The sequence below is a fragment of the Nyctibius grandis genome, chromosome 6 (assembly GCF_013368605.1).
Source record: "Nyctibius grandis isolate bNycGra1 chromosome 6, bNycGra1.pri, whole genome shotgun sequence".
Classification (NCBI taxonomy): domain Eukaryota; kingdom Metazoa; phylum Chordata; class Aves; order Nyctibiiformes; family Nyctibiidae; genus Nyctibius; species Nyctibius grandis.
The window spans coordinates 81,051,731-81,078,118 of record NC_090663.1 but is presented as its reverse complement, the minus strand read 5'-3'; the positions used below and the strand labels follow the sequence as shown (position 1 = coordinate 81,078,118).

General features: G+C 42.4%; 1 protein-coding gene across 2 annotated transcripts; it reads right to left on the bottom strand.

Annotated features, from left to right (window-relative positions):
- ANXA5 (annexin A5) lies at nt 1-24,113 on the bottom strand. 2 transcript variants are annotated; one of them, XM_068403825.1, is made up of 13 exons: nt 24,070-24,113; nt 23,948-23,985; nt 16,945-17,029; nt 15,761-15,855; nt 14,815-14,928; nt 10,979-11,069; nt 9,955-10,034; nt 9,440-9,496; nt 6,373-6,466; nt 4,537-4,632; nt 3,950-4,008; nt 1,700-1,822; nt 1-559 (listed from the first exon to the last, which is right to left on the bottom strand). In XM_068403825.1, the coding sequence occupies exons 2-13, from the start codon at nt 23,954-23,956 to the stop codon at nt 497-499; spliced, it is 966 nt and encodes a 321-aa protein (XP_068259926.1). In that variant the 5' UTR covers nt 23,957-23,985; nt 24,070-24,113; the 3' UTR covers nt 1-496. The 2 variants fall into 2 exon arrangements, with proteins under 2 accessions (XP_068259926.1, XP_068259927.1); XM_068403826.1 differs by lacking the exon at nt 24,070-24,113 and having other exon boundaries at nt 23,948-24,063.
- Nucleotides 24,114-26,388: the final 2,275 nt, after the last annotated feature.

Below are 26,388 nucleotides of genomic sequence, written 5' to 3'. Positions count from 1 at the left end.
TGAGAGGGAAAAAATTTATTGGTCCTTTAGATTTCCAATGATTGCTTGTATTATGTTCAGCAAATTTATTCAAATATTACATACAAAGGATATCTTGTCTTCATTTGCAATGTTAGAGCTAGCTTAACATTCAGTGGAAATGTAAGGAATAAAAGCAAAAAAAAAAATCTTCAAATTATTAGTGAAATACATGATTTTTTTTTTCCTATTTCAGCAAAACACTTGCAAAGAACCGGGTTCTGTGCTCAGTACTCATCTTCCATGAAGACGACTCTCGCATACTCACAGAAGGCACTTGGAATTCCTGGAAGTTGGGATGTCAGGAAGAGGAGGGACTGGCTATCGCTTGGATAACAATATGCTCATTTTTAATAAGTGCAATACTAGTATAAATTCAAACAGCCACAAAGCATTAAGATACAAAAACTTTGCTAGACATGCTAACTAAAGGGCTGCAAAGCTGGAGTACAACAAATCCTTCGGCTCACTGTCACCATTACTCATCATCTCCACCACAGAGGAGCAGCAGTGCTTTCCTGTAGTCTCCAGATGTATCTTTCTGTTAATATAACAGACCAGTCACCGTGAGTCACAACCACAGAAATGTGAAGAAAAGCCACAGCCAAGGAGGACTCCAAGAGATTGTACATTTGTCCCACCCACAGGAAATCCACTTGGATGACTCTCCGCTCAGGAATGACGCAAGGAAATTCTCTGTCTCTTACACTACAGCTATATTTACACAGACAGCCTTTCAGAAACACAAAAAGCCTCCAAAAACTTTACTAGCACTGAGCTACCCATTGCATATTAGAACGCTTTCGTCTGCAAGTGAGAAAGCCCAAACACAGGAGAAGCCCACGGCAGCACCAAAAGCAACCACCGTTAAATGTGCAAAGTGGAGAGCCACCATGTACAAAGGCCCCAGCCCTGCTCCCTGAAATTAACGGGAACCTCTGCTGCTAATTCCTGAGGACATCTGTATGGGCCCGACTGTCAAAAGAAACTCCACCCAACCTAATTAAGAGAGCCTAATTTAGGAATGGTAACAGAAAATTGTAAAAAGCAGCATTAAAATATTAAAATTAAAACAAAATACCCCTAAAAAAATCCTAGGAAAAAAAAAGGGCATTTTGGCTTCAACTTTGCAGCAACAGCTGGCTCTTGCTGTCTTGCTGGCTCTTTCCCTTCCTGCTCCTTCCCATTCGCTCAAAGGAGATTATGATTCAGCCTGATTCCACAGTGAAATGCTTTCCACTCCAAAATGGTGCAAAAGGTTCCACACCACAATCCAAGATTTAAACTTCAACCTCGTGATAATTTGGACTCTCGACCCCAATATTATTTCCCTGGAGCCAGCACCCTCTCTGAATCACTGAACACCAGAAGGAACCCAGACAAGAAAAAGGAAATGAAGCACTAGCTAAAAATGGGGTATGAGTAACTGCAGTTTCAGAAAACCGCATCTGCTCTCCTAGTGGGCACTGGAAAGAAACCTTGAGCTTTTCATGGGAAGTGTCCCCCACTTAAATGACACTACGTGGTACTTCACAAAACTGCAGACCAACCGCCACCGCTCCCAGCGTGCACTGTGTTGTCCAGCTCTACTCACATCCGCCCCCTCCCATAAAAATAAACAGTGGAAACAATGACATCTCAATCCCCCGCATTTTCCCTGACAACAGAACAGTAATTTTACCTGAATCACGTGATGCAATGATTTTGCAAAATTCTTTCTGAATTCTTGTCTAATATCCAACAGATCGATTTCACTTCTTGAAACCATGACTCTGATCAGGGTATCATCATCAGTGCCAGCCCCCTAAAGAGAAAAGTTTACGTAATATTAAAATATGAGTTTGTTCTGGACAGATGCTGTAGCAAAACAAAAAATACAAACAACCAAAGTGCAACACAAAAGCACACCAAGGGCAAAAAGTGGTGTCTCAAAACACTCCTGCACAACATTTCTACTCTAAAACAGAGTATTTGGGACAGTATCACCAGACATTCACACTGCAATGTGGAGAACAGAGGGCTGACCATGCAAGGTGTTCTAATCCCTGGACTTCTATGAAGTTCCATACGGTCAGACCTCTTATTTCATGTTTCATCTCACAGGCTTCAATCGTGAAATGCCCAAATTTAAAGTAATCCAGTTCCAAGATTACACAGTAGTGTATCTGATCACCACAATCAGAACCATATGCAAATCACCCTTTCAACGTAGTCTGAGACTGCAGAATTGCAGTCTGTTCTGGAACTGGGTACATAAATCCTAGCAATGACTAATACAAAGCACTTAACGTGGTACAGCAAGACAAGGCAGAGCAACTCATTCCACAGCTTATCCAGCTGTTTATTACGAAGGCAAACTTCATAAACCTTTTCCAATCACGCAAACATGCTCCACTCTTGTATTCATCTTTATTGTTCTAAACATGTTAAGTTCCTGTGCTGGCAGGCAGTGCCACACTAACACCCTGACCCTCCTGCACAGACACCTCAGACTCCACACAAGCCGAAGCGATACAAATTTTCACATGCTGACCTGCTAATGCACCTCAAGGAAGGACGTGGCAGAGCCCCCACGATCATCTTCAGCCTAACGTCCAGGGTCACTCAATCCTTCCACTGGGTGTAATATTCTTGGATTACATCTAACAATGCCCTAAAGCTGCTCAAAAGTTATGCCATGAGTCCCGTGGTTTCTGAGTAGGATTTGACATTAGAATCTGGTAAAAGCCAGGCTCTGCCCCATCGAATCACGAAAGCAAACTCTGCACGCTGTAGAACTTTGTCATGCCAAACTGATTAATTAGAGTACAAACTCTTCTGACAAACTAATAAATGATGATATTTCTTATCTGAAGTGCTTAATGATTTTTATTTATATTAAAAAAATAACCGGGCATCTCACCAGCAGACATTAATCAGGCCCCTCAGAAATGTAAAAGATTCAAAAACCTACAGGAAAAGGTTTTCTATTGCATTCTTTAAAAAACAAAAATAAATAAATAGATAAATAAGAAAAAAGTAAACCTCGTCATACAGCTCTCAGCATACTGCCATAATATTTTGTATTTTCCACCTGAACCTTATTTTACACTGATGTTTATAAAAGCAGTAAAGCAGCTTTTAAAAATTAAGCTATCATTTCATCTCTCTTCACTGATTCTCATGCTGACGCCTCATCAACACAACCATCTGGTGACAAACATATTTCAGGGCTTTTCAGCAAGGGGAAGAGAGGAATTCTTCAGCGAAGCAGACAACTTGCCTGAAAACAACAGACTACCTACCTCGGTTTTAATTAATATTAGCCACTGTGAGTTAAAAACACAGTTCCCCCTGTTTATCTCTTTCCATCCAAGGGAAGGCGAAGCCAACAGAAACACAGCTGTGTCGCTGATGGGATTCTCCTGCAGAATCTTTTGTAGCTGTTTAAGCCTCTCTTTTTTTCTGACAAGTTTCTTTTCCTTCTCAAAACAGGATGGAGAGTCATCAAAATATGTTTCAAAGCTAACTACACCTTCAGTCTGCAAATACTCATCTCCAACACAAAGAGCACTAAATCTGCACAATTTGTAATTTAGTTTTTGGTCATCTTTACTTCCTCAATGTATCCACCACCTAAAGACACTGTAGTCTTCATCTAGCTGAAAGGTGCCCAGTGGATCTAGACAGACTTGTTCCAATGTAACAAAACCAAGTCCAAAAACAGCTGATGAGACTGATGTTTCCTGTAAAAGATTTACGGTCTGACAGACCTACAATGAACTCAAAGCTTATGAATTGTTTGTATCCTCTCCCAGATCTGCATTCCCCAAACCTTTTGCAGATGCTTAGCACTACAGTATCCTGTTGGCATTTGCAGTGAAAGAAGAAATGAAGAACAAGTGAAAGGAAGAGGAATTGCAGCCACAGGAGATGGAAAACATGTACATACCTTCATGGAGTAATACAGAGTCTCGGCAAAATAGGCAGGCACGCTGCGGACGCATTTCACTGAAACGAGGCAAGGGATTAAATTACTGATTGTTCTTCAATACAGGACAATCTTTCACTGTCAAGACAAGGTGTGTGATACTGGGTCATTCTCTCCAGTGTGGACAATTAAGTATACAGCTGCCAGCTAGTCCATTCCTCTGCTATAGCTCTTTGGGGTCTAGGGGTTAGAATGCACCATATATTTCTAACAGAAAATAGACCTTACTAGTCAAATTCTACTCCCAGTTACAAATCTACTATGACATCGGCTTAAATGAGATGCCAGAAATACAAACGAAGGCAGAGTTTTGTTTCACTTTCACCACTTGCAGTTCACCGCCACCCCCTGGCCCACTCCCCCCCACCCACCCCCCATCTAATAAAGGACGAATAAAGGCCTGTTTTCCAAACACAAAAATAGATCCCAGGTGATTAACTTTAAAAATGAACCATGTTTTCGTGCCACTTCCTATAACAACTCCCAATTTAAGGATGCCTGGGAGTAAATGAAGGCGGCCCGTTCTAGATCTACTAAGACTTACTTACCAACTGCCAAAAGCAGCTTCTCCAAATCACCAGAGGTTTCACGGTCGATGGTCTCTTCAATTTGAAAGCCAGAAATAGTCATGTACTTGTCAAACACTGCAAAACAGAAAGTGTGCTTGGTGACATGCCTACCTAGCATTTCTCCCAGTATCCTCCTCAGGACAGGTTAATGCCATCGGTATCTCATTATCCACATTCTTCCCTCTGTCCTATTTTAAATACCTGTTTCCTACCAGATTGTTACTATACACCACATTCCTGTACCTGGGGAGGAACAATCCCAGGCACCAGCACCTGCTGGTGGGCACCAGGTTCGACATGAAGCAGCAAAGTGCCTTTCTGGCAAGGGCAGTGAATGCTATCCTGGGCTGCATTAGGGGAAGTGTTGCCAGCAGGTCGAGGGAGGTGATCCTTTCCTATCTACTCAGCACTGGTGAGGCCACACCTGGAGTGTGGGGTCCAGTTCTGGGCACCCCAGTACAAGAGAGAGATGGAGTAACTGAAGTGAGTCCAGTAAAAGGCCACTAAGGTGATTAAGGGACTGGAATGTCTCTCCTCTGAGGAAAGGCTGAGAGAGCTGGGACTGTTCAGCCTGGAGAAGAGAAGGCTCAAGGGGGAATCTCATCAACGTGTACAAATACGTGAAGGGAGGGTATAGAGGGACCCTGTCTCTTTTCAGTGGTGCTCAGTGCCAGGACAAGAGGCAATGGGCGCAAAAGGTTCTGTCTGAACATCAGGAAACACTTTTTTCCTGTGTGGGTGACTCAGTACTGGCACAGGTTGCCCAGGGAGGTTGTGGAGTCCTTGGAGATGTGCAAAAGCCACCTGGACATGGTCCTGGGCAGCCTGCTCTCAGTAGCCCTACTCAAGCAGGGTTTGTCAAGATGACCTCCAGAGGCCCCTTCCAACCTCAACCATTCTGTGATTCTGCAAACCCATCCAGTGAAAGAGCGCAGGGAGAAGAGGGAAAGGGAAAGAAGGGAAGTTTTAGGAAGTGATAAGCATTTTTCCCAGGGTGCAGCTATCACTTAGCCCAAATCTAAGATCTTGTCTACTCTGGGCTACTGCATCAAATTAACTTCACACAAACAAACTGGTCTATTGGCAGTCTGTTCAAGTCTGTGCTCAGGAATATCCATAGACCTGGGTTTTCTATGAAATCTTACATTTCTATCATGCTAAGTAAATGCTGGGTGCATCAAAACAAACTTTTGGATTACTTTAATGCAAATAATGGTAAAAAACTAAACAGTAAAATCACAAACCAAATTACCTTTGAAAATCCAAATCAATCTAAAGATTCAAAAAGGAAAACAAAAAGATTGGAGAACCAAAGCAAAACTTACTGGTCATTCTTTCCAATGGCCTAAACACCTTGATAAAACAGACTTATGAATGGGTAAGATGCAGGGGAAAAAAAAATATTGTCTCTTTATTAACAAGTAATAAAATATGAACCTATAAAAGGGGTGATCTTTTCAGGGCTGGATCTCTATCAGATTATGGTGACTCAGACTCAGCATCACTTCAACTGCCACGACCTCTTTCAAAAGGGGAAAAAAAAAAACAACAAACAAGCATCCAGAAAGAAGCACTCCAGCTGTCCCTCAGATCTATTGCACCACTCCTTCAAGCAGGAGATCACCGCTGCTACAGGGGAATTGAATTACAGGAAACAAAATTAAATGCAGTAAGTAGAGGGAAGAGGTGATTAAAGATTTCTGGGCTTGACAAATGCAGTACCAGAAACAACTTTTCTACCATTTCTACCACCAGCTGGGTAACGCTGAGACTTCAGGCAGAAGTTTTCAAGCATACATGAACCATACCACCTACCCCTCCTCAAATGGGAAACGCTTCGGGTTCCCAAGATGGTGATGAACTTCTCTTCATCTGTTCCCCATTTCAGCTCCCCAGCTCTAAACAAAACCTGTTGTAAATTCAAGAGATCAAAACAGCGGCATTTGTTATGTGTCCACGCACCCTGTTGAAAAGCACTATTTGTCTCACTCTACGGAGCATTAAACTTATTAACAAGTTATAGCTGGAGGGGAAAAAAATGAAATAAAATTGCCAAGTACTGAACTGACTTCAGAAAAAAATAAATGATAAATTCTGAAATCAACTGTGAAAGAATTTACATGAGTAATACTGCTTAAGGCCCTAAAATTGACTGTGTGCATAGTCCCTTTCATAAGCCTGAAGTTTTCTGAAACTGTGATAACACAGGAGATAAAATCCATTCCCAACGCTGCTTTTTCTGGTTGGGTTTTTTTTGGTGTGTTTTTTTTTTTTTCTTCTCTTTTTCCAATCAGACTAGCAAAACTTTATTACATGATGACTCATATCAATGGGAGAACCACGCTAACTTGGCCCAGGAGGAAGGTGGGGGAGGAAGGGAAGATGGATTTAGAAGCTCTCAGAATCAGGATTTGTGGGCTGCTAAATCCTTAGCCATATGAAACCAGATCAGTAACAGATTTTAATCCTTTTAGCACATTCTCTGCTCTTCAGGCAAGCCTTTCCTCAATGCGGACAACGACCAGGCCATTCGCAGCATTTAGGAAAGTAAAGCACTTCTAAAAGTTGGAATAAGCAACAGGAGGGGGAAAATTAGAAAGAAAAAAAAATTCAGGAAATTAAATTAGTCTTTTTCCTGACACTCAGAAGCTTTTTTCCAAATTGTGTGTTAAACACCATGTAAGGAGAAAGGTCTGCACATACCATAGTACATAGTATTTTTTCCTCCCTCAGTGAGCAGAGGACAGGCAAACAGGTTATAACCTATATTCAGGCAATCATATATTTCTTAGAGAAATCCCCACAACCAAATCTGCTCCACAGCAATGCTGCTGGCCATCTGTCTGTCCATATTGTAAAACCTGAATGGGATGCTACTAATTTCCTATTTATGTCTGTCCCACAATCCTATTCAAAACGCATTTACAATTACTGCATGCTCTTTTTAATACTAATGGTACAGAGTACAAAAGGGAGGGGGTGGAAGCTGTTAAGGCACTGCAAGGATATCTATTTCAAATTACATAGGCTAAGCTCTTCAAATAAATACCAGCACTCTCCATCCAGTAGCAAATGTGAAGTCCCAGCACAGCATTTAGAAACACCAGGAATGCATTTCATTAGAGACACTAGAAGTTGTGACTATTGCTGCTGTGCAATACCCAAAATGTACGTCAATTGCATAACTTTAAAAAACCTGATATTCATAAAATCTCTTCAAAAAAGTTAAGCTCTTTTCAGGCATTCTCAGGAAAGTCTTGCAAGTTCCCTGCATATTCATATCATCTCATAATACGACTGCCCATTCCTCAACTGCTTTGAATTAATGTTTAGTAATCGTAGACGAAAAAAAAATAAAAATCACCACCGAGTAAAAACATTGCCCTCTAATGTACCAAATCCTTCCCAGAATATCATGTTAATCAAGAGAAACATTGGGAAGCCAAAAATAGTCTTACATTTGCACAGTCACATACCTGAACTGTGGCTATCTGTACCTGGCAATAATAATTAGAAAATTCTCTGAATCTGTTCCAGCTAGGTTAGAAGTTGGATGTAAAGGTATCAGTAAAGAGAAATGTGACAGAACACTTCTCTGTTTGCATCCCAGCTCGAGCCAAATGTACGTAACAAACCACAGAGACCATTTAGAAAGCCAGGACTTTTTCAACATGTAGGTATTGTGCCTCCTAAATTTAGATGCTCATTTAAAATCAATTAAAGAGGCCAAAAGGAATCCACCTACCAGTGCCTGCGGTTCATGGGTTTCTTCAATTACGTAAGCCCAGCTAAAGGCAAGACTGACACAATTGCATTAAACAGTCTAATTCGTGATTCAAACATTTGCCTCACTGATTTTCAAGCTCTGGTTTCCACAGGATTAATTTTAATAGCAGGAGAACAATGCTTTCTGAACGTACATAAACAAAGGAAAGGCCTGTGCCAATAAAATACACTTCCCCACTCTGTCTCTCCATCTTGCCCTGCTATATCAGGAGAATGTTTTATTGATCTGGCATTCTGCTTTTCCTCCTCATCATCTTCAACAATCCATATAGTTTCTTTCATCTCAACTGACAATTTATGAGAGGAAAACGTCTAGCCCAGAGTTATCCAAAATAACTGAGAACAAACACGCGTTAAATGAGTTCTGTAATCAAATCACTGAAATATTGACCATCACTACAACTAACAAAGCCAACTGCATCCAGCAAGAGATTGCATCAAGGATACCAATTAACTGCTGGCATTCCTTTTCCTGTCTAGAGCATGGGTTTAATGATCAGTGACAACATCACGGACGACACTCACAAATGGCAATACATGAGTCCCTAGAAACTCTTTAGAGGCTGTTCTTAGACTGTCATCTGGTTACAGTAAAGCAAAATATTTGGTGTCTTTTCTCTTTTTAGTATTTCACCCTCTATGGAGGCATCCCTCATTGAATATCATTAACATTTCTACAAAATGCATATGACACATGATACGTAAGGATTGAATTCAGAGAGAAGTTCAAGTCAGGTATTAAGGAATGAACCCTTTAACATCTCTGAGTTTTCCAGCGGTGGGTCTCAGCATCACAAAGCCTCAGCAATCATAGCTCTCTCTTTCCAGTGATCTAATCACTGTTCCATTCAGGCACCTCATTAAGTAATAAGCAAAACAAGCCCTGCTTTACACTGAAATGTAAAAGTGCCAAAAATCTTGATCCCAATGTTTCAGGTTTTGACACTTCTTTTGTCCAGAATGTATAAAAGCACAGGAAAATGTATGAAGAAACACACACAGAGAACTTTAACAATTTCTCGCTCACATTTAAATTCTATCTCACTTTGCAAGATAAACTTGTAGAAATGCCCCAAAAAGCAAGTCATGCACCCACCTGAGCATCCTGCTCAACAAGAGCCTCATCAACTCTGCCATCAGGATCTCTATTTGCCTGAAGAGAATTTTAAAAGGTTGTTAAGCTGAAGAATCAAAAGTTGAATCAAAAACCAACTTATCTGTTATATTAAGCCTGTAAGAGTTACTGTGAGAAGCCAACCCTTAATCCATCTTACCCAAAATCACCTTATTTTTCCCTTCTGCTTGCATGTGTCTTTATGAAATAAACGTTCTCTTCTCCTGTTGCATTCAAAACCCTACATAGAAGGCATCCTGTTATACCCGTGAGCATCACAGAAGTTTTTCAATTCAGTGACGTGGAAATGACCTATAACAGAGCTCAAGACTGACCCTGCAAGTCAGGGGAAGCGACTCAGTTTCAGAACAAGTCCTGCCTATCACCAGGTCTATCTAGAATCCCAGCTTAGTCAGCAGAAAGTGACAAGTGTACATCAGACAGGAAAACAGATATGAAAATCACACAGACATGCCTGCACACAAAGAGATACTGACCTGCAGCAGGACCACTAGCAGCCTCTGAAAATGGCCTGATGTTTCTCCTGTGATCTTATCCTCCAGGTTGGCCTCATACTCTGCAAAAGAGTAATACCCATTCACCACCTTACAGACCTCCTCACTATTTTGAGGAGGAAGCAAGGAAAAGCAAAAAGTTAACTTGACTCACAGCTTGCAGAATCATTTATCAGAAACAGCTTTAACAACTAGGACATATTCCGCTTTCACTTACAACCTAACATTATTGTAAAAGAGGTGAAAAGATAGCATCTCACACCTAGTATCAGGAGCAGATTACTCAAGATGCTTTGAAATACAAGGTGATGTGTAGATTCATCTCTTTAAGGAACTAAAGAACATACAGATCTGGAGTTATGCTAAAATATGGCAGTCTTACAACTGTACAACAACTGTGAGCCCAGAAAATTCTAGTACTAATAAATTTTGCCCTTGGAAACTCTTAAGTTTTGCCCTAAACTTTATTAAGACATGAGAATTTCTTGTGTGACAGGAATCTGCACAGAGGTAAAAGAAATGTGTTGAATAAAAACTGCCTTAAAAAAAACAACCTTACGATCACACGGTAAAAGCACATACTCCTGTGGACAACCAAAAACCTGCACGTGCTCCATGCATTTGAACAGAATGCTGAGCAAAAGGAAAAAAATCACTTCTGTTTTCTCATCTGATACCAGTTTTCTAGTTTCCAATTACTAAAAGTCCCCTTTCAGTCAAAGGGATGAAAATAATGGGTGAAAGGAAGAAATGCATTTGAATTAATTCTAACTATAAAGTACAAAACGTCATAACCTACAGTCATAGCCCCAAAATAAAAACTATTTCAGTTTACAACCCACACCCTAGTTTCTTTCAATATGAAGTTCTGCAACACAGCAGAATGAAATCCCACTTATTGGACACATCCATCAGTTCACAGATAGACCTTATTTGAAAGTTGAGCTAAAATCGTATTAAGAGAACTGAACAGAGACCCTAGAACTTTATTTATACAGAACTTTACCTTGCAGATAAACCTGCTTAATATTCCTCACTTCGGCAGGTGTTCTGGAGGCAAGAATTTCAGTCAACACTTTCTCATTCGTTCCTGCTCCCTGCAGGGGTGCAAGTATAAATCAGTTGATGGAATAACAAATGGAAAACCAGAATTCCCTTTCACAATCAAAAGCAAGGATCAGCTTATACACTTGCACCAAATAAAGAAAAGTTATTTTCTTCGTTCTGGTATATTGTGGGGGTTTTGGAAATAATTTCTTCCAGTTCCGGCCTGATTGTTTTCAAAACCAACCCAACACTTAATAAAGACTCATTGCAGCAGGATTCAGATGAGCCCTTCCATGTTCAAGCACACCCAGATATGCCTCAGTTCTTCACTATTACAGTCAATGACATCAAGGTAAGTGAATGAATAGAGTAACGGTTTCCATCTTAGCTCTAGTCATACACTTTCATCAACTCACACACACATAAACACAGTGCCACCCAGCAATGGTCTTTACTCTTCTGTGAATCGTGCTATGTTAAACCCACCCTCTCTTCCACTGCAAACAAACACATTTTACAACAGAATTGCTAACCCAGATACTTTAAGCTGCTGCGCTCTAATTACAGCAGACACAACAAGCACTCTTCACTTCTACAAGGATAAAATTTACAAAAGCCAAGCCAATATCTTGTTTCCACAAGTCTGAGTCTACTTTGCCTGTAAGAATGAGCTAATGCTCTTTACACTTCCAAAGGAGTCATTTCACAAAAGCAACGCTGAAATACAATACTGGGTATTTTTTGCTTCGGCGTGTTATTTACAGCCTTTCCTGTAAGGAAAATCCGAATACTAACTGCATACAAAGATAGCCAAAATACAAGTCTGCCAGGTCACACATGTAACCATTTTCAAAATACAAATTGTTTCAAGAACATGCCTATCAACAAATGAGGCAGGCACAGTTATGTTAGTTCTGATCTAAGTAGCAGCAGTGAAAACTGATAGGACAATCTTCAGCACAGACCTAATGCTCTTAGCCAAGTTATCTTCCACTGAAGCCTCTGCTATTGCGTCGTCTTTACTGTTGTCATCCACCTTAGCTGAACTGCAGCTGCTAGCGACATCTCTTCCTGTGCAGACACATCCTCTGAAATCCTCTGACGTTGTGTTTAATATCTTTTTTTGTAAGGGACAAGAACAAAACCACTATTGTTTCACTATCTCTATTTTCCCTCCTACACACATCTGTCCTGTCATTCCCCTGCCAGTCTTTGACTCCTAAGTCAACAAGAGGAGCTTGGGAACACATTTTTTCCATTTAGTCAACAAGGCCTTTATCAGTTTCTTTGTCAGGCGCCATCTCCCCTTCCCCCACTGCATATAAAGACATGATAGAAAATTTCCAGGATTAAAGTTTCTGTTGTCTGAGATACTATTTGTTGGGTCATGGGTTCATGAGCACTAGCTTGCACAGTTGACTAAAGCCTACATATTAACCAGCTGGTCATCAAGGATCTTGGGAGTTTATGTGTAAGTGTCCCCCAACCAAGCACGACCTGACACTAGTCAAGTTCAATGTCCTCTACTTTAATCAACAGCTTCTGTGAATAATCCAGGGACATCGAATTCATGAACTTCCACAAGCTGATGATATCAGACAGGTGTGACAGAAGAAAAAAAAAAATGGGACCACATGGAAGAAAACACACTAAAATATCTACCCATACTGATTGTAAACTGTTTGTTTACCTGGCCTCCCCAGAAAGGCACTATGTGCAGCCAGCTAAAGAGAAATGCTGGAAAGGTAACACTGACAGGGCCATCAACTCTTCCCTCTGTATTACTGGAGGCAGCTTTTGGAACACATTCAATAATACAGACAATACCCGCTCGTAATTTTGGTGGACACCAGTTCACACAAGTACGCTAGCCCATCAGTTTTGGAGTTGCACTGTAACCCATGAGGGCAAAACGCTCTCTAGCTTAAACAGCAGTCACGAAGAGGCATACAAATAACATCACACTTTAATGATACGCCTTGAACTAACTTGCAGCCCATGCATTCAGCTGTACAGCTATAAAACCTAGGCTGCTCACAGCAGAAAAATCTAGTGACCACTGGACTTCAGCACTGCACTTTAGCAGCAAAAAGAATTTAACAGCAACATGCACGTCTACTCATATTTAAATCAAAAGGAACAAGTCTTATGCTACGTAGATTTTAATCTGCATCTACAGCAACACTGTTCTCTTAAGATTACAGAGTTTCTCACGAAAATGATGTCATATAAAACATACAGACTATATTTCTAAACTACCTCTAATGAGTTATTAGGATGAATAAGAAACCAGGCAAAACCATACCATTGTTCTTGGTGCTGTCTCTAGGCACATCAAGGATAGGGGGATCATTAGGGGCACTCAGCATGGCTTCACCAAGGGGAAGTCATGCTTAACCAACTTGATAGCCTTTTATGAGGACGTAACCCGGTGGATAGATGATGGTGAAGCTGTGGATGTGGTCTATCGCGATTTCAGTAAAGCGTTTGACACGGTCTCCCACAGCATCCTCGCAGCTAAACTGGGGAAGTGTGGTCTGGATGATCGGGTAGTGAGGTGGATTGTGAACTGGCTGAAGGAAAGAAGCCAGAGAGTGGTGGTCAATGGGACAGAGTCCAGTTGGAGCCCTGTGTCTAGCGGAGTCCCTCAAGGGTCGGTACTGGGACCAGTTCTATTCCATATATTCATTAATGACTTGGATGAGGGATTAGAGTGCGCTGTCAGCAAGTTCGCTGATGACACAAAACTGGGAGGAGTGGCTGATGCGCCGGAAGGCTGCGCAGCCATTCAGAGGGACCTAGACAAGACAGGCTGGAGAGCTGTGCAGGGAGAAACTTAATGAAATATAACAAGGGCAAGTGTAGAGTCCTGCATCTGGGCAAGAACAACCCCATGTACCAGTACAAGTTGGGGACTGACCTGTTGGAGAGCAGCGTAGGGGAAAGGGACCTGGGGGTCCTAGTGGACAGCAGGATGACCATGAGCCAGCAGTGTGCCCTTGTGGCCAAGAAGGCCAATGGCATCCTGGGGTGTATTAGAAGGGGTGTGGTTAGCAGGTCGAGAGAGGTTCTCTTCCCCCTCTACTCTGCCCTGGTGAGGCCGCATCTGGAATATTGTGTCCAGTTCTGGGCCCCTCAGTTCAAGAAGGACAGGGAACTGCTAGAGAGAGTCCAGCGCAGAGCCACGAAGATGATTAAGGGGGTGGAACATCTCCCTTATGAGGAGAGGCTGAGGGAGCTGGGTCTCTTTAGCTTAGAGAAGAGGAGACTGAGGGGTGACCTCATTAATGTTTATAAATATGTAAAGGGCAAGTGTCATGAGGATGGAGCCAGGCTCTTCTCAGTGACATCCCTTGACAGGACAAGGGGCAATGGGTGCAAGCTGGAACACAGGAGGTTCCGCATAAATATGAGAAAAAACTTCTTTACGGTGAGGGTGACCGAACACTGGAACAGGCTGCCCAGAGAGGTTGTGGAGTCTCCTTCTCTGGAGACATTCAAAACCCGCCTGGACGCGTTCCTGTGTGATATGGTCTAGGCAATCCTGCCCCGGCAGGGGGATTGGACTAGATGATCTTTCGAGGTCCCTTCCAATCCCTAACATTCTGTGATTCTGTGATTCTGTGATTAGCAATAATGGCAGGTGTTAGCATAGCATTCCTCATCAAAAAAAGAAAAAAAAAAGAAGAAAAAAAAAGGCTGCTTCTATTAGCATTCCAAAAGCTTGTTCCTAAAAAATGACAGAAGAGCAATAAACATTTCATATGACGTATTCCCTTCCCTCGCTCCTCTTACCTTGATGGCATGCTTCAGCGCATGAGCATCAAAAATGTAAGCCGGTCTCATCAAAGACACCATCAACGTTTCGAATTTGCCAGTAAGTTCTGATTTCAGGTCATCCACAAGATCCTAACACAGAACAAACAGTGCTGTAACGAACAAGGACTAACCATTGCAAATGGCTGCATGTGTGTCTGCAAGCTAGAACACTCTGGAGACACATCAAAAAGCACAAGGGACAGGGCTCTCTTGGTTTTAACTGGTACCTGAACTGAAACAAATGTAGCCAAATAAGGCAGAAGAGAAGGACACAAAGGGCATTTGGAAAACACGAAACATAGTGCGATTATTTTTTTTTTTAATATAGAAATTCTTTAAACCCCAGTTGCTCACTGCACTTGCTAGTTGAAACAAAGGTTACCCAGCCAGAATATTAAAGGATCCAACAATGCTGGAAGAAAGAAACAATCTGTCTTTTCTTTGAACTCACTTATGGTTTTATCTAGCAATATATTTGGGTTTTTTTCTCTCCTACGGTATTAGGCTGCTTTGTTTCTGTCACATTTTCTAGCTCTAGGAAATTCTTTTCCTGCAATCACTTTACATTGCAGACCTTGCATCAAAATATTTGATTAACTCCTTCCATACCAAGAACGAGGTCAGGACTAGAAGCATAGCACCAGGAAACTATAGGAGCTTTTGCACAAAACCCCATCTAAGACATATTGGACCAAAATACAGAAAAATGAAGTAACTTCCTAGTGCTAACCTAAAAGGAACAGTCTAACCTCGACAGCAATTAAAGATATGGCAGGGTGGGGAAGAGGGGGAGACAGAAGCAAAACTAGATTTTCTTTGAAGAAACCTTTTATAGGGAGCATGATGAATGTGCCTCACAGTTTTAACTAATCATCATAGGCCACATTCAGCTCATTTCTACAGGTATTTTTCATCTTCTCACCCTGCCAAATAAGGTTTTAAAGGCAGATGCAATTTCTTGACGCTGAGCATTGTTTCTGCTGGTAAGGATCTTCAGAATAGTTTCTTCATCAGTCCCTGCAGTTAGAAAGAACAAAGAGTTACAAACACATTCTAAAAAACAAACAGCAGTGGCACAAACTCAAAAGGCAATGAAAGATGCTTTGAAAATGAACAGTCTACTAACAAACAGCAGAAGCATTTAAGTAACAAATGTCACCATACCCCAAGCTGAGCTGCCAGGTTTGGTGTTCTGCTGTTGCAAAAATATGGCTGGAGGACCTATGGGTTGTTTTTCTCCATCAGTGCTCTGTTCCAGACACTGCTCTTAGCACCCCAAGCATCAGCTATAACATTTAGTCACAGTCTGCACTCTACAGAGAAGCCTTGCCTTCGGGCTCGCGAAGGGATTTACTTTGGAATAAGCAATCTGCCCACTCCCAGCAAAGCTCAGTCCAGTACCCCAAACACCCCAGAGTACAGAAGTAAGGAGCTATTATCCATTTTACATACAGTAGTTTGCAAGGTAGCCCTCACAGCACAGCATCTTACTAGCCCTACTGAATTTATCAATAGGCTGAGGTGTATCACATTTCCCTTCTTCCCTTCCTTCTGCTTCCTCCTCCAGACAGCTTCAACGAAGTAGTTAATTAGGATTTGTTCTCACAGGGAAGTTTTGGGGCAGAAAGCTACAGCGTGAGTTTACAGAGGACTTGTTAGTCTACATCCATGCTGGGTGCTTGTATTCTTTGTTCAGTCACTGTAATGTGCTTACGCAGTTCCAGACCGAGGGGGCTGTCGCACGTTTTCCAAGCACAGAGCTTCTACTATACTGTCGTAACTCTCCACAGTTGTTGCCTGTAAATCCACAGTCTAGCTTACTGTGCAGTAAAACTCTGCCTGCAGAGAAGCCTGTGGAGCATCAATTTTTAATGGGGAATGTGCAAACCACCTTCTTTTTCCCCTTATGCTAACCTAAAAATAAACATCCTTGACAGCAGCACAGTCAAAACTAGGACACGCCCAGACTCGTGCAGTCCTGGGGTTGTCATTCAACGGCCTGTAGATGCATGCCCTACCCTGCACTGATATAAAAAAATGAGTTCACAAAGGGTGTTTTCGAAGGAGTGAGAGCCCTATCCTTTTCGTAAAATAAATTATTCTTACCCATTCCCTTCATGGCCTTACGAAGAGCTTCTGCATCAGCTCTGGCATCAAAAGGAGAGAAGGCTTTCACGGTGCCTCTTGTGTACTAGAGGGGGAAAAAAATAGGGGGAGACGGGAAAAATCCATGAAATAGAAAATAGCATCTTTCAGTTCTCCATACATGAGCTCAGGCTAAATTTGAATCCACAATCCAAAAGATGATACGGTTTTTCTTGCAGTTGTCTGACTAAATAGCAGTCTGTGGGTATTTAAACACAGCCCTCCTCTCAGAAGGTACTACTATGGTTTCACTCAGCAGTACACCAGCTAAGTTCAGGTATGTTTACATAACGGTAGTTTGCAGGATTAGTATTTACAACACTGGAGCCTGAATGCAGGAAAATGACTAAGGAACTATAATTTGTTAAAGTAACTTGGGAAATTCATTGCGCAAATCACATATGCTAGAAAAGCTGCGCAAAGATCCAAGACACGTTTGGAAAGAAGAACCTCCTCTCCTCAAGAAAAACCTACTGGAGCTCTTAACTACTTTCACGCTTATTTTTTCCATCACGTTGCAAATGAGACCTACTGAACTCTGCAATGGCTTTCAGTTTTTCATCATGTTTCTTTTGGCATAAGCAACGTTTTACTCAAGTGATTCAGCGACATTTCTCATAGTAGTTTACAGCTAAAAAGAAATAACAGTTCAGACAGAAGGATAAAAGATCAGCCCGTTCAAACACAAAAATAATTCCACTAGGTTTCCATGGAACATGGCTCTTCAGGGACATTCTCTTTGGGTCAAACACAAAAGGACATTCATCGCCCTTACGGAAAAGTGTTGCCTTTATTTAAAGATGACTGAACCTCAATGTATATAGCACAGTAGTTAATTTATAAACTATAAAATTCGACCAATGGCCAAAAGGGGAAACAGCCAGGTTTTGGGAATAGGGAGGGTTTTTTAACAGCTGAAGAAGGGAAATTTCTTGTAAGCATTGCTGTACAAAAGTAGCAATCAGTACAGGCAGGGCATTTTTCCACTCAAGAAAGAGCATGGAGGGAAGTGCCAAGACACCTACTGAGACCGGCACCAGATTATTTCACAGGCAGCACAGCCATCTGGCCTCTGCAATACAGCCTTTCCCTCGTTAGCAATTTCAGCCACACAGTGCTTTGGTTTCAAGTCAATGATGTGCTCACCCAAGATAGGTCAGCCAGACGAGCACAGAGAGAAAAAAGCCAGAGAGCACTAACCAGCAAGTGCCCTGAAGCACGGCTGCCTCTCAGGCCACCTGTGTGTTAACTGCCATCAGAGACTCCCTACCCCTCCCGCTGCAGAAGCAGTAATGAGTTAGGTTTACCTCCACCGTATTTCAGCAAATCAGAGCACAAAGTGTTTAACAGCAACAACAAACTTCTTCCTGGCAGATGCTTTCCAGTATCAAGGATACTTCAGAGGCATGACAATTCCCCTGAAGCATTCTGCTTTTCCCATTACAAGCAAGTTCTTAGGCAGTACTCCAAAGTTAGGCACAGCAATATGTACACAGCAAGATTGTCGTCTTCCTAGCAAATTCCAAAGGCTATCATGAAAAAATCTCAAGGATTTGGGGCTCAAGTTTATTAATCAAATTTAATTTGGTAAAACAGATAAAGACTGAAAAGCCTCTGTCTTCCTCCTCTTCCCTTATTACCACGCCAGCCAGCATGGGGTTATTTAAAATTGTATTTCCTGATTGTTTCATACCATCTTAACTAATATTATAGAACTACCACAATTCTCCTTTGGACATGACTAATGATCAACGCATCTCAGAGGAAACAGCTACTGACCTTTAAGTTAAAGTTTTCCCTTGCTTATCTTGTTATAAGCAAGTGGAATTCCCCTTCACAATTCCTAAGTCTTGTGACAAGGGCCCAACATTCCTGCTACCTACCTGCCACAATCCCCCTCGATCAGTACTTGAGCTGCAGTTAGCCTGCAAACCAGAAACATTGCTGCAGCTCTGCCATCCAGCACAATGAAAATCCACGTCACCTGGGTACCACAAAGACGGCAGCTATAACGGCAGAATCTCCAGCTATGTCTGCTGCCCTCCATGCTATACGCTGGTGCAAACAGACCACAACCTCAGCAGGGGCTGTTACTGTAAGACAAGCTTGGATACAGCTTTGTAGGCCCAGGTCCAACCCGCAGTCTAACTGCCTTCAGAAGGCACATGTGGGCAGATGTGAGCCATCCCTAACGTTTACATCAGAAACCTACTCACCTAGCTTTTCAGAGCACTGCAGCATGGCCCGGCAATTGGGGTACGGCAGGAAACTGCCAGGCGCACCACGTTTAACAACCACAAATCCACCTACAACACCCCACCGTCCAGAAGCACCCTTATTAGTTACTCAAGTTCCTATTTCTCATTTGCACGATAAAGGGACAATGGCAGAAAGCTCTGCAGCGGTAACAAACGCAGCCCACGGAGGGAAGAGCTGTCTCCTCCTTCCCAAACACGGCACCTTTTGACCAGAGAAAGAGAGGGCAAGCGCCTGTTCTAAACCACCATCACTGCCTGAACCACTAAAGTCCACTTTCAGTCACGGGGAATCTGAAATAAGAGTGATGAACCAGACGTTTCTAACAAAATAATAGATCTATACAAGATAGTTTCTGACAAAAGCCAGACACTCATTTATCAGACAACTCAGCTACAGTTTCAACATTAAGTAGAGTTTAAACTTTATCGAAACAAACTGGTTCTTGCAGATGGATCACAGCATTGCAGCTGCTACACCGTCCTGACCTAATACGAAAAATGGTGAACTGAAAAACAACTATTTAACATTTATTTACAAACTCCATAACTTTTTATAGAGGTAAATAAATTGTTTTTAGTATCTCTAAGAACGTCCCTTGCCATTTACGCCAACAGATACACAATAACACTACAGCCTCATGGGTAGTTTTTATTTTGGTTAGTAAGTTTCCTACCCGGTAGAACCCAAAGCACATCAATGGAAAGGAGAACACAAATAGTCTTTGATATAAATCCTTTTTAAAGCTGGACTGATCCGTTAATAAATAGCAACACCCTACACTGGGCAGTAAAATGTAAAGAGATGCACAACACACAAAACCTCAACAGAAAGAATATCACAAGACTAACACTCAAAACCTACCCACGTTCTTTTCTTTCTACATTCCCAGATACACTGATGGTTATCAAGCAATCGTGTCGCGCAAGCACAATTTGTGATTATGCACTAGAAATAAACAGCAGCTTCCATTTTCTCCAGTCACCTACCAATGAGACCAATGAAGCCCCTAGATACACAAAATCAGCATGAAGAAGAAAGGCAGAGGAGGAAAATAAAAGAAAAGAAAAAAAAAAGCCACTTTAAAGCAAGATATCATCTTGCTTTAGAATTTATGCCCCTCCACATGAGGAAACTCATGTTCTCTGTTATCTTTGTTTATTCCTCTCTAGCAAAAGTTTGCAGGAGAAGAAGAAGATACAATCTCATCAGGCAAGATGTTTCTAACCAGCACCTCAGAGCTACGTTAATTTCTCCCAAGAGACAACTCAGCTTCACAATTTGAGGTCATGTGGCCACATATCCTGGCAACAGCATTATCTATCTGTAAGATCAACAATAGCCACTTAACGACGAGGTTCCTTTTCATTTTTCCAAGCACAGAAAAAATTTCCCACCCACAGGATCCCACGTTTAGCCACTGTTAAATACAAAGCATTCGTTAATCAGCAAACAAAAGACTGTACTTGAACTGATGCAGACTTCTTCACAGCTACCCTTGCTCTGTACCCACCCACAGCAAGTTCTTACCAGTCAGATCACCCGTAGATTAAGAGATACCCCCTTTCACCATGCTGCTCTGCAGCAACAAAAGTAGGGTCTCCTCAATTTGCCACTGGAAAGCCCAGTGTCCAGTGCAGAAAAGGTGGTATGTGACTTTTTTAAAAAAACCATCTGTTTACAAGATGGCACAGGAAAACTGGAGTGCTAAGAATGGAAATAGAGAATGTTTTCCAGCACAGGGGTTGACAAACAGAGAAGGTATGCTATTTTCAGAAGACAGAAGAGAGCCCAGAAGGTCACATGCTAGAGTAAATGAAAGACTGCCTGAAGATTTCTTGCACAAGAATAGACATCTTGCAGATAAAGCACAACACAGTGTTCACCAGTAAACTGAACACCTTCGCGGCCATTGAAGGCCACATGGAGATCCCACTTCAAACTGTGCTTTAAAACTACCATCAGGTAAGAAATACATAATTATTTCATGACATCCTTACCAAAATTTCAAGGGCAGCAGGTTGCAAATTACATCATGAGTGGATGAATACAGGCACAGAGCTGATGCAACTGCACAACTATAAAGACGCCTCTATAAAACACCTCTCTAAGCTTAGTAACGCTTCAGACTGTCCACTTAAATGGAAGGAGTAAGCTCTGGTCAGCAGACTATGTTCACATCTGCCCCACTAAATTTAAACTCCTGACAAAAAAGGGAATTACACAACATCTGTGTTGAACTCTGAGTCAGTACACCATGGAGATACCAAAGATAGGGAGGAGAGAAAGCAGAAAAAAAAAAGAAAGAGAGAGGGTGGGAGAGAGGGAGAAGAGCAAGCAACAGCAATGTAGGAACTAATGCAGGGACCGTTGCAAAAGCACTCAAAGACCCTGTCCTCACAAGTAACCTCAACAAAGCCAAAGAGCTGCTTGGGACCCGATTCTGAAAAAGCGTTTGTACTTTGGAATGTGAGCGCTACTAGAGGTGGCGATACTATTCCTGTGCTCCAAGCCACATGTGCACATGGGCAGAACAGGAACTCCAGATATAGCGCACAGCAGCCACACCTTCACCAGCAGCAAGCAATTCTCTCCCTGGCGGTTTACAAATGGATACACAAAATACTCTCAACTTCACATTTGGGGACAAATTTGGGAGTAGCAGACCAAAACAGACCAGTCCACAGCATGCAAGCAAAAATACTCTTGTTGCTTTCTTTCCAGATTTCTGAATTAGCAAACACAGGGTAGCGTTTCCAAGGTAGCCTGTTCATCCAGCAGAAAGAGATTGTACGATGTGCATCTATGCATTAACAGAGACCACTACACGTACAGATGTGTGAGAAAAGGCAGCTTGTTAGGACAGCAGCGTTCCTCCAAAGACAGCACATAAACACAGGCATAGAGAGATCAGTCCACACAGCACATTACAGTATGCTGTAGTTTTCCACAAAATGAATGAACCTTTGTGTCCTGGACATGGAACACACAAAATCCTTCAGGTCTTTTGGGAAAAAAAAAATCTTCCTGTAACTGAGCAAGAACAAATACTTCAGTGACCAAGATTCCAAAGATAACTTACCTTCTTCAAAGGTTTTATTCTTTAGTGACATATCTAGACTAAATTGGACTTCAGTACACTGTGCTGTGCGGCCTTTGTGAACTGTGAACATTTAGTTGTACACATAAATAATGCTGTCAATTGACAACCAACATTTCGTGATTGATGGGCACCTTCATTTCTTACCATCACTTCATGGCGCAACAAAATTCAGAACAGACACCTGCCATGAGAAGCAGAGCTAACTCTAAATTTTTCTTTTTTATTATTTTTAGGAAATTAATTACAGGCTACAAAGCTTTAACGCTCCCAGTCTTTCATGGATACATAATCGCACAGGCAGAGAATACTACTGCAGTGGAAAGCAGCCCTCTGAACGTGGAAATTGGAGGACAAGACCTCATTGTTCCAATGACTTCGACCTATCACCATCCACCACAGTTACTAACCCAGCCCCAAGTGCTACCTCAGGCAGTAGAAACCTGTACTACATGAAGACAAAAGCAACTGGTTTACACTAGCGAAGAATGAAATATTTCTTTCACAAAGATCAAGAATTAAAGTTTGTGTCTCTATGGAATAGACAACAGAACTGCAGATTTCCATGCTTTTACTAAAAAGAAGTTACCCTCAAGCCTATAAGCAATGCTACATGTACCGTAATAAAAGGCTGCCCAAGCATATCTGTCTGGTCAGATGCCCTGCACTGGCATGGGTAGGGTTTTCCCAAGATGCATCCTGCAAACCAGTCTTGATGTTTAAAGAAAAATCCCCTCTTTGTTCCTCAAAAAAAACCCCACAAAACTTTGAGGATTTAGTGGAATACTATTATAACTTTTTTTTAAAGTGAAGTACCTTTTCTTTCTTTTAAAACTAAATCCAGACAGAATATGAGTAAATATTCACAGGAGTTTTAAAACACAACTTATCATTCTGCTCAGTAAGTTAAAATAACGAAACTACTACTACATTACTGTGCAATTACCCTGACCTTTGTGAAGGCACCCACACAACTTGATAGCTTCCACTTCCTACAGCGGTACAAAACCCATAAATATGCCATTAAATTCTTATTTTACTTTCCAGAGCATATGCATTTCATGCAACTACAGAAACAAACACTGGAATCCACCCCGTTTTCCAAGCCTTCATCCAGGCTCAAACGCAACAGCAGCAACACAAGGGCTGCAAAGGAGAAAAAAAAAAACAGACGAAGTGTGATAGCTGCAAGGCTTCCAGAAAAATTAAGTTATATACGGGAAAGCTGGGGACATGAGTACCGAGCCCGAGCCTCCACAGGGCTCAGCCACGTCGGTATTTTTTTCTCCTTCCTCCTCCAGTGGAAGTAGCCTCCACCCAGGCATAATATAAACAAACGGTACCGAAAACTTGGCCAAATTAGTGGAAACTGGCGGAAAAAAAAAAAAAAAAGAAAAAAAGAAAAAGAAAAAGTTGTGCCTGACGTCCGCCTCACATGATGAGCTGCTTCCCCGTCCCCCTCCCCTCCGCATCTCCCCAGGACTGGGGACGGGTTGATTTAAGGGAGCCGGAAAATAAATCAGTGAGAAGTGAAAGGAAGGAGATAGATGAGGATGTCCCTGTCCCGGGACCGGCCGAGGCGGCCGTTAGACCGTCAGCCCGTCTCACCTTCGCCATCTCTGGGATCCGCCGAGCCGGGACCGAGTCTGCAAAGAGAGATGCGACAGTGACCGCCCGTCCGGCTCGGCCCGGCCCGCCACCCCCGCCTCGGCCCGCACGCCGCCCCTCACCGCACGCCGCTCCGCTCCGCCGCCGCCCAGAGCCCTGAGTGAGGCAGGAGGGAGCGGCCCCGCCGCCGCTTGCCTCACCCGGGGGCCGGGCCAGGCCCCACCCCGGCCGGGCGGGCGGCCAGCCGCTTCCCCCGGAGGCCGGGCGGGCGGCGGCTTCAGCCGGCGAGGCCCCGGGGCTTCGGGGCGGGTTTGGCGGCCCGGCGGGGGAAGGCGGTACCGGGCCGAGCTCCCCCTCGCCGGCTGCCGAAGGGGCACCCCGCGGCGCTGAGCGCGTCGGGCCCTGCCAGTGAAGGCGGCCAGCCGGGAAGGAGCACAGGGCAAGCCTTCCCTCCCTGGGGCTCGCCCCCTTTGCTTTCTCCTCCATCTCTCTTACGCCAAAGGAAGGGTATAATTAGTGCTTTGTTTCTTAATATACAATAATAAACCTTTTAAAAGAAAAATTACATCTGCAGATAGACAGCCTCCAACAGGTGCTCAAGCCCCCTCCGGATGAAATCAGTAAAAAAAAAATAAGTTCCCATTAGTCTGAAGATGATATCACATCACTAGAGGACAAGTCTGTACTGAATTTTAAAGCAGGCATTTTACTAGCTGACCTGGCTTAGCTTCCAAGTGAGCTAGGTTAGCAAAACAAGCACAATGCTAAAACAGAACGTAAGGGCTGTAGTTCTAGACCATCAGTACAGTCAGCATTTTGGGTGATGACACTCCTCTCAACATCTCACAGCAGGACCATTTCACTGACCCAGGTATAGAGAAGATATACCCAGTTTGGGAGAGCAATGGGGATGCTCTCTGCATGGTTATTCAATGAGCAACTTAATCTAAAGCTGAAGACTCACTCCCTCACCCATACAAATGCAATCCAGCTGCGTGTCAGATGAAAGAAGGAAAAGAGACTGCAACACAAATGGAATTTAGTGTCTTTGCCAAAGCAAGACATCAACATAATCTCACTGCATGAGCATTTTAACATGTAACGGTCACTTCTGTCTTAAAGTGGGTTCTGTTTACCTCAGAAAACACTTACAGAAATGCAGATCATTATGTAAATTTAAATATTTTGCCCATAATTTTTTTTTGCTCCAGAAGTGCACATACAGTTCAGCAAAAACATGAGATCCACCCAGCTGGCTTCCCTTGCAGTACTGAGGATCACATGGTTTGCTAAAATGGCCTGATTTACTTATTAAAGTCTAATTTGAATCTAATCCATCCAAGTGGCATTCCACACACGCTCAAAGATGCATGAAGGAAACAGTGAGCTGCTCATAAAATGCATGTGGAAACGCACATATGGATTAGATGTGCAATAATGATATTTAAGAAAACATTATGGGTTATGAAATTGTTTAAAGAATAGTGTTTGACATTCAAACAGTTTGCTTGTAGTTTAAGCACAACCTTGCTTACACACACCCACCTCTTTCTGCAAAAGCAAGTCTCTTTCTCCTTACACATTAGTTACATCCAAAGCAGGTACAGGCCATGCTGCAATCATGTTTCAAGTTTTACCATCTAAAAAGTGCGCACATACACGCACAAAGAAATGCAGTGGGATCTAAATCTGCCCTCTTTAACGCACTCCAAAATTCTGTTCATCAGATTGAGGCACATAAACACAGCAGCAACTGCATGCCAAACGCCACAGGTGTGAGCACAGCCAAATGGAATTCAAACCTCGTTAGTGGCTCAATGTGTGATAAGCAAAAGTTATTGGGTAACATGAAAGTTAAAAAAGGCTCTATCAGTATCCTGTGAACAATTAATAAGGTGTCTAGAGACTAATAAAGCTGTAGTCCTCATCGCTTTGAAATATGTTCATAGAATCTCTCTCCTATAGCAAATGACATACACAACGATCAGTACATTACCTTTACTGATACAAATGGATCTATTAAACTTCACAAATAAAACAAACCCTTGAATGACTGGGAAAAGGTGTATATTTGTCTAACGAATTATTCAGCAGTTAGCATCTGACCACCTGGAATGCAACTGCACTGCCTGAGACAGACAGCAGTCCTCCCTCTCCTCCCCTGCAGTGAGCCCCTCCTGGCTCCCAGCACTGCAACACAAGCTTTGAATTCTTGGCTTCCTGTAATGCCAAGTATAGTTTAAACCAGGCAATGTGACGTACAGTTTCTGCTAGCTTAATGAAAACGTTGCAAGTGCGTCGTGTGTATAATAGCACATTAAGAGGCAGGGGAGAAAAGGTTGTTTTCTCCTCACCTCTTCTAATACCTTCCGACTTTTGAGGATGGATTTTTCTGGATTATAGGATTTTTGTTTCCTATGCCTTATTTAGCATCCTTACTA

Bases quoted from the DNA above. Each gene is read 5' to 3' on its own strand.
- ANXA5 (XM_068403825.1), bottom strand. The intron at 14,929-15,760 runs GTGAGAAGATGA...GTTCTGTGTTAG, and splicing joins TTAAAACCTTATTTGGCAGG to GATCTTGTGGATGACCTGAA. The intron at 4,633-6,372 runs GTAGGTGGTATG...TCTGTTTTGCAG, and splicing joins CGTTTCCCATTTGAGGAGGG to TGTTTGACAAGTACATGACT.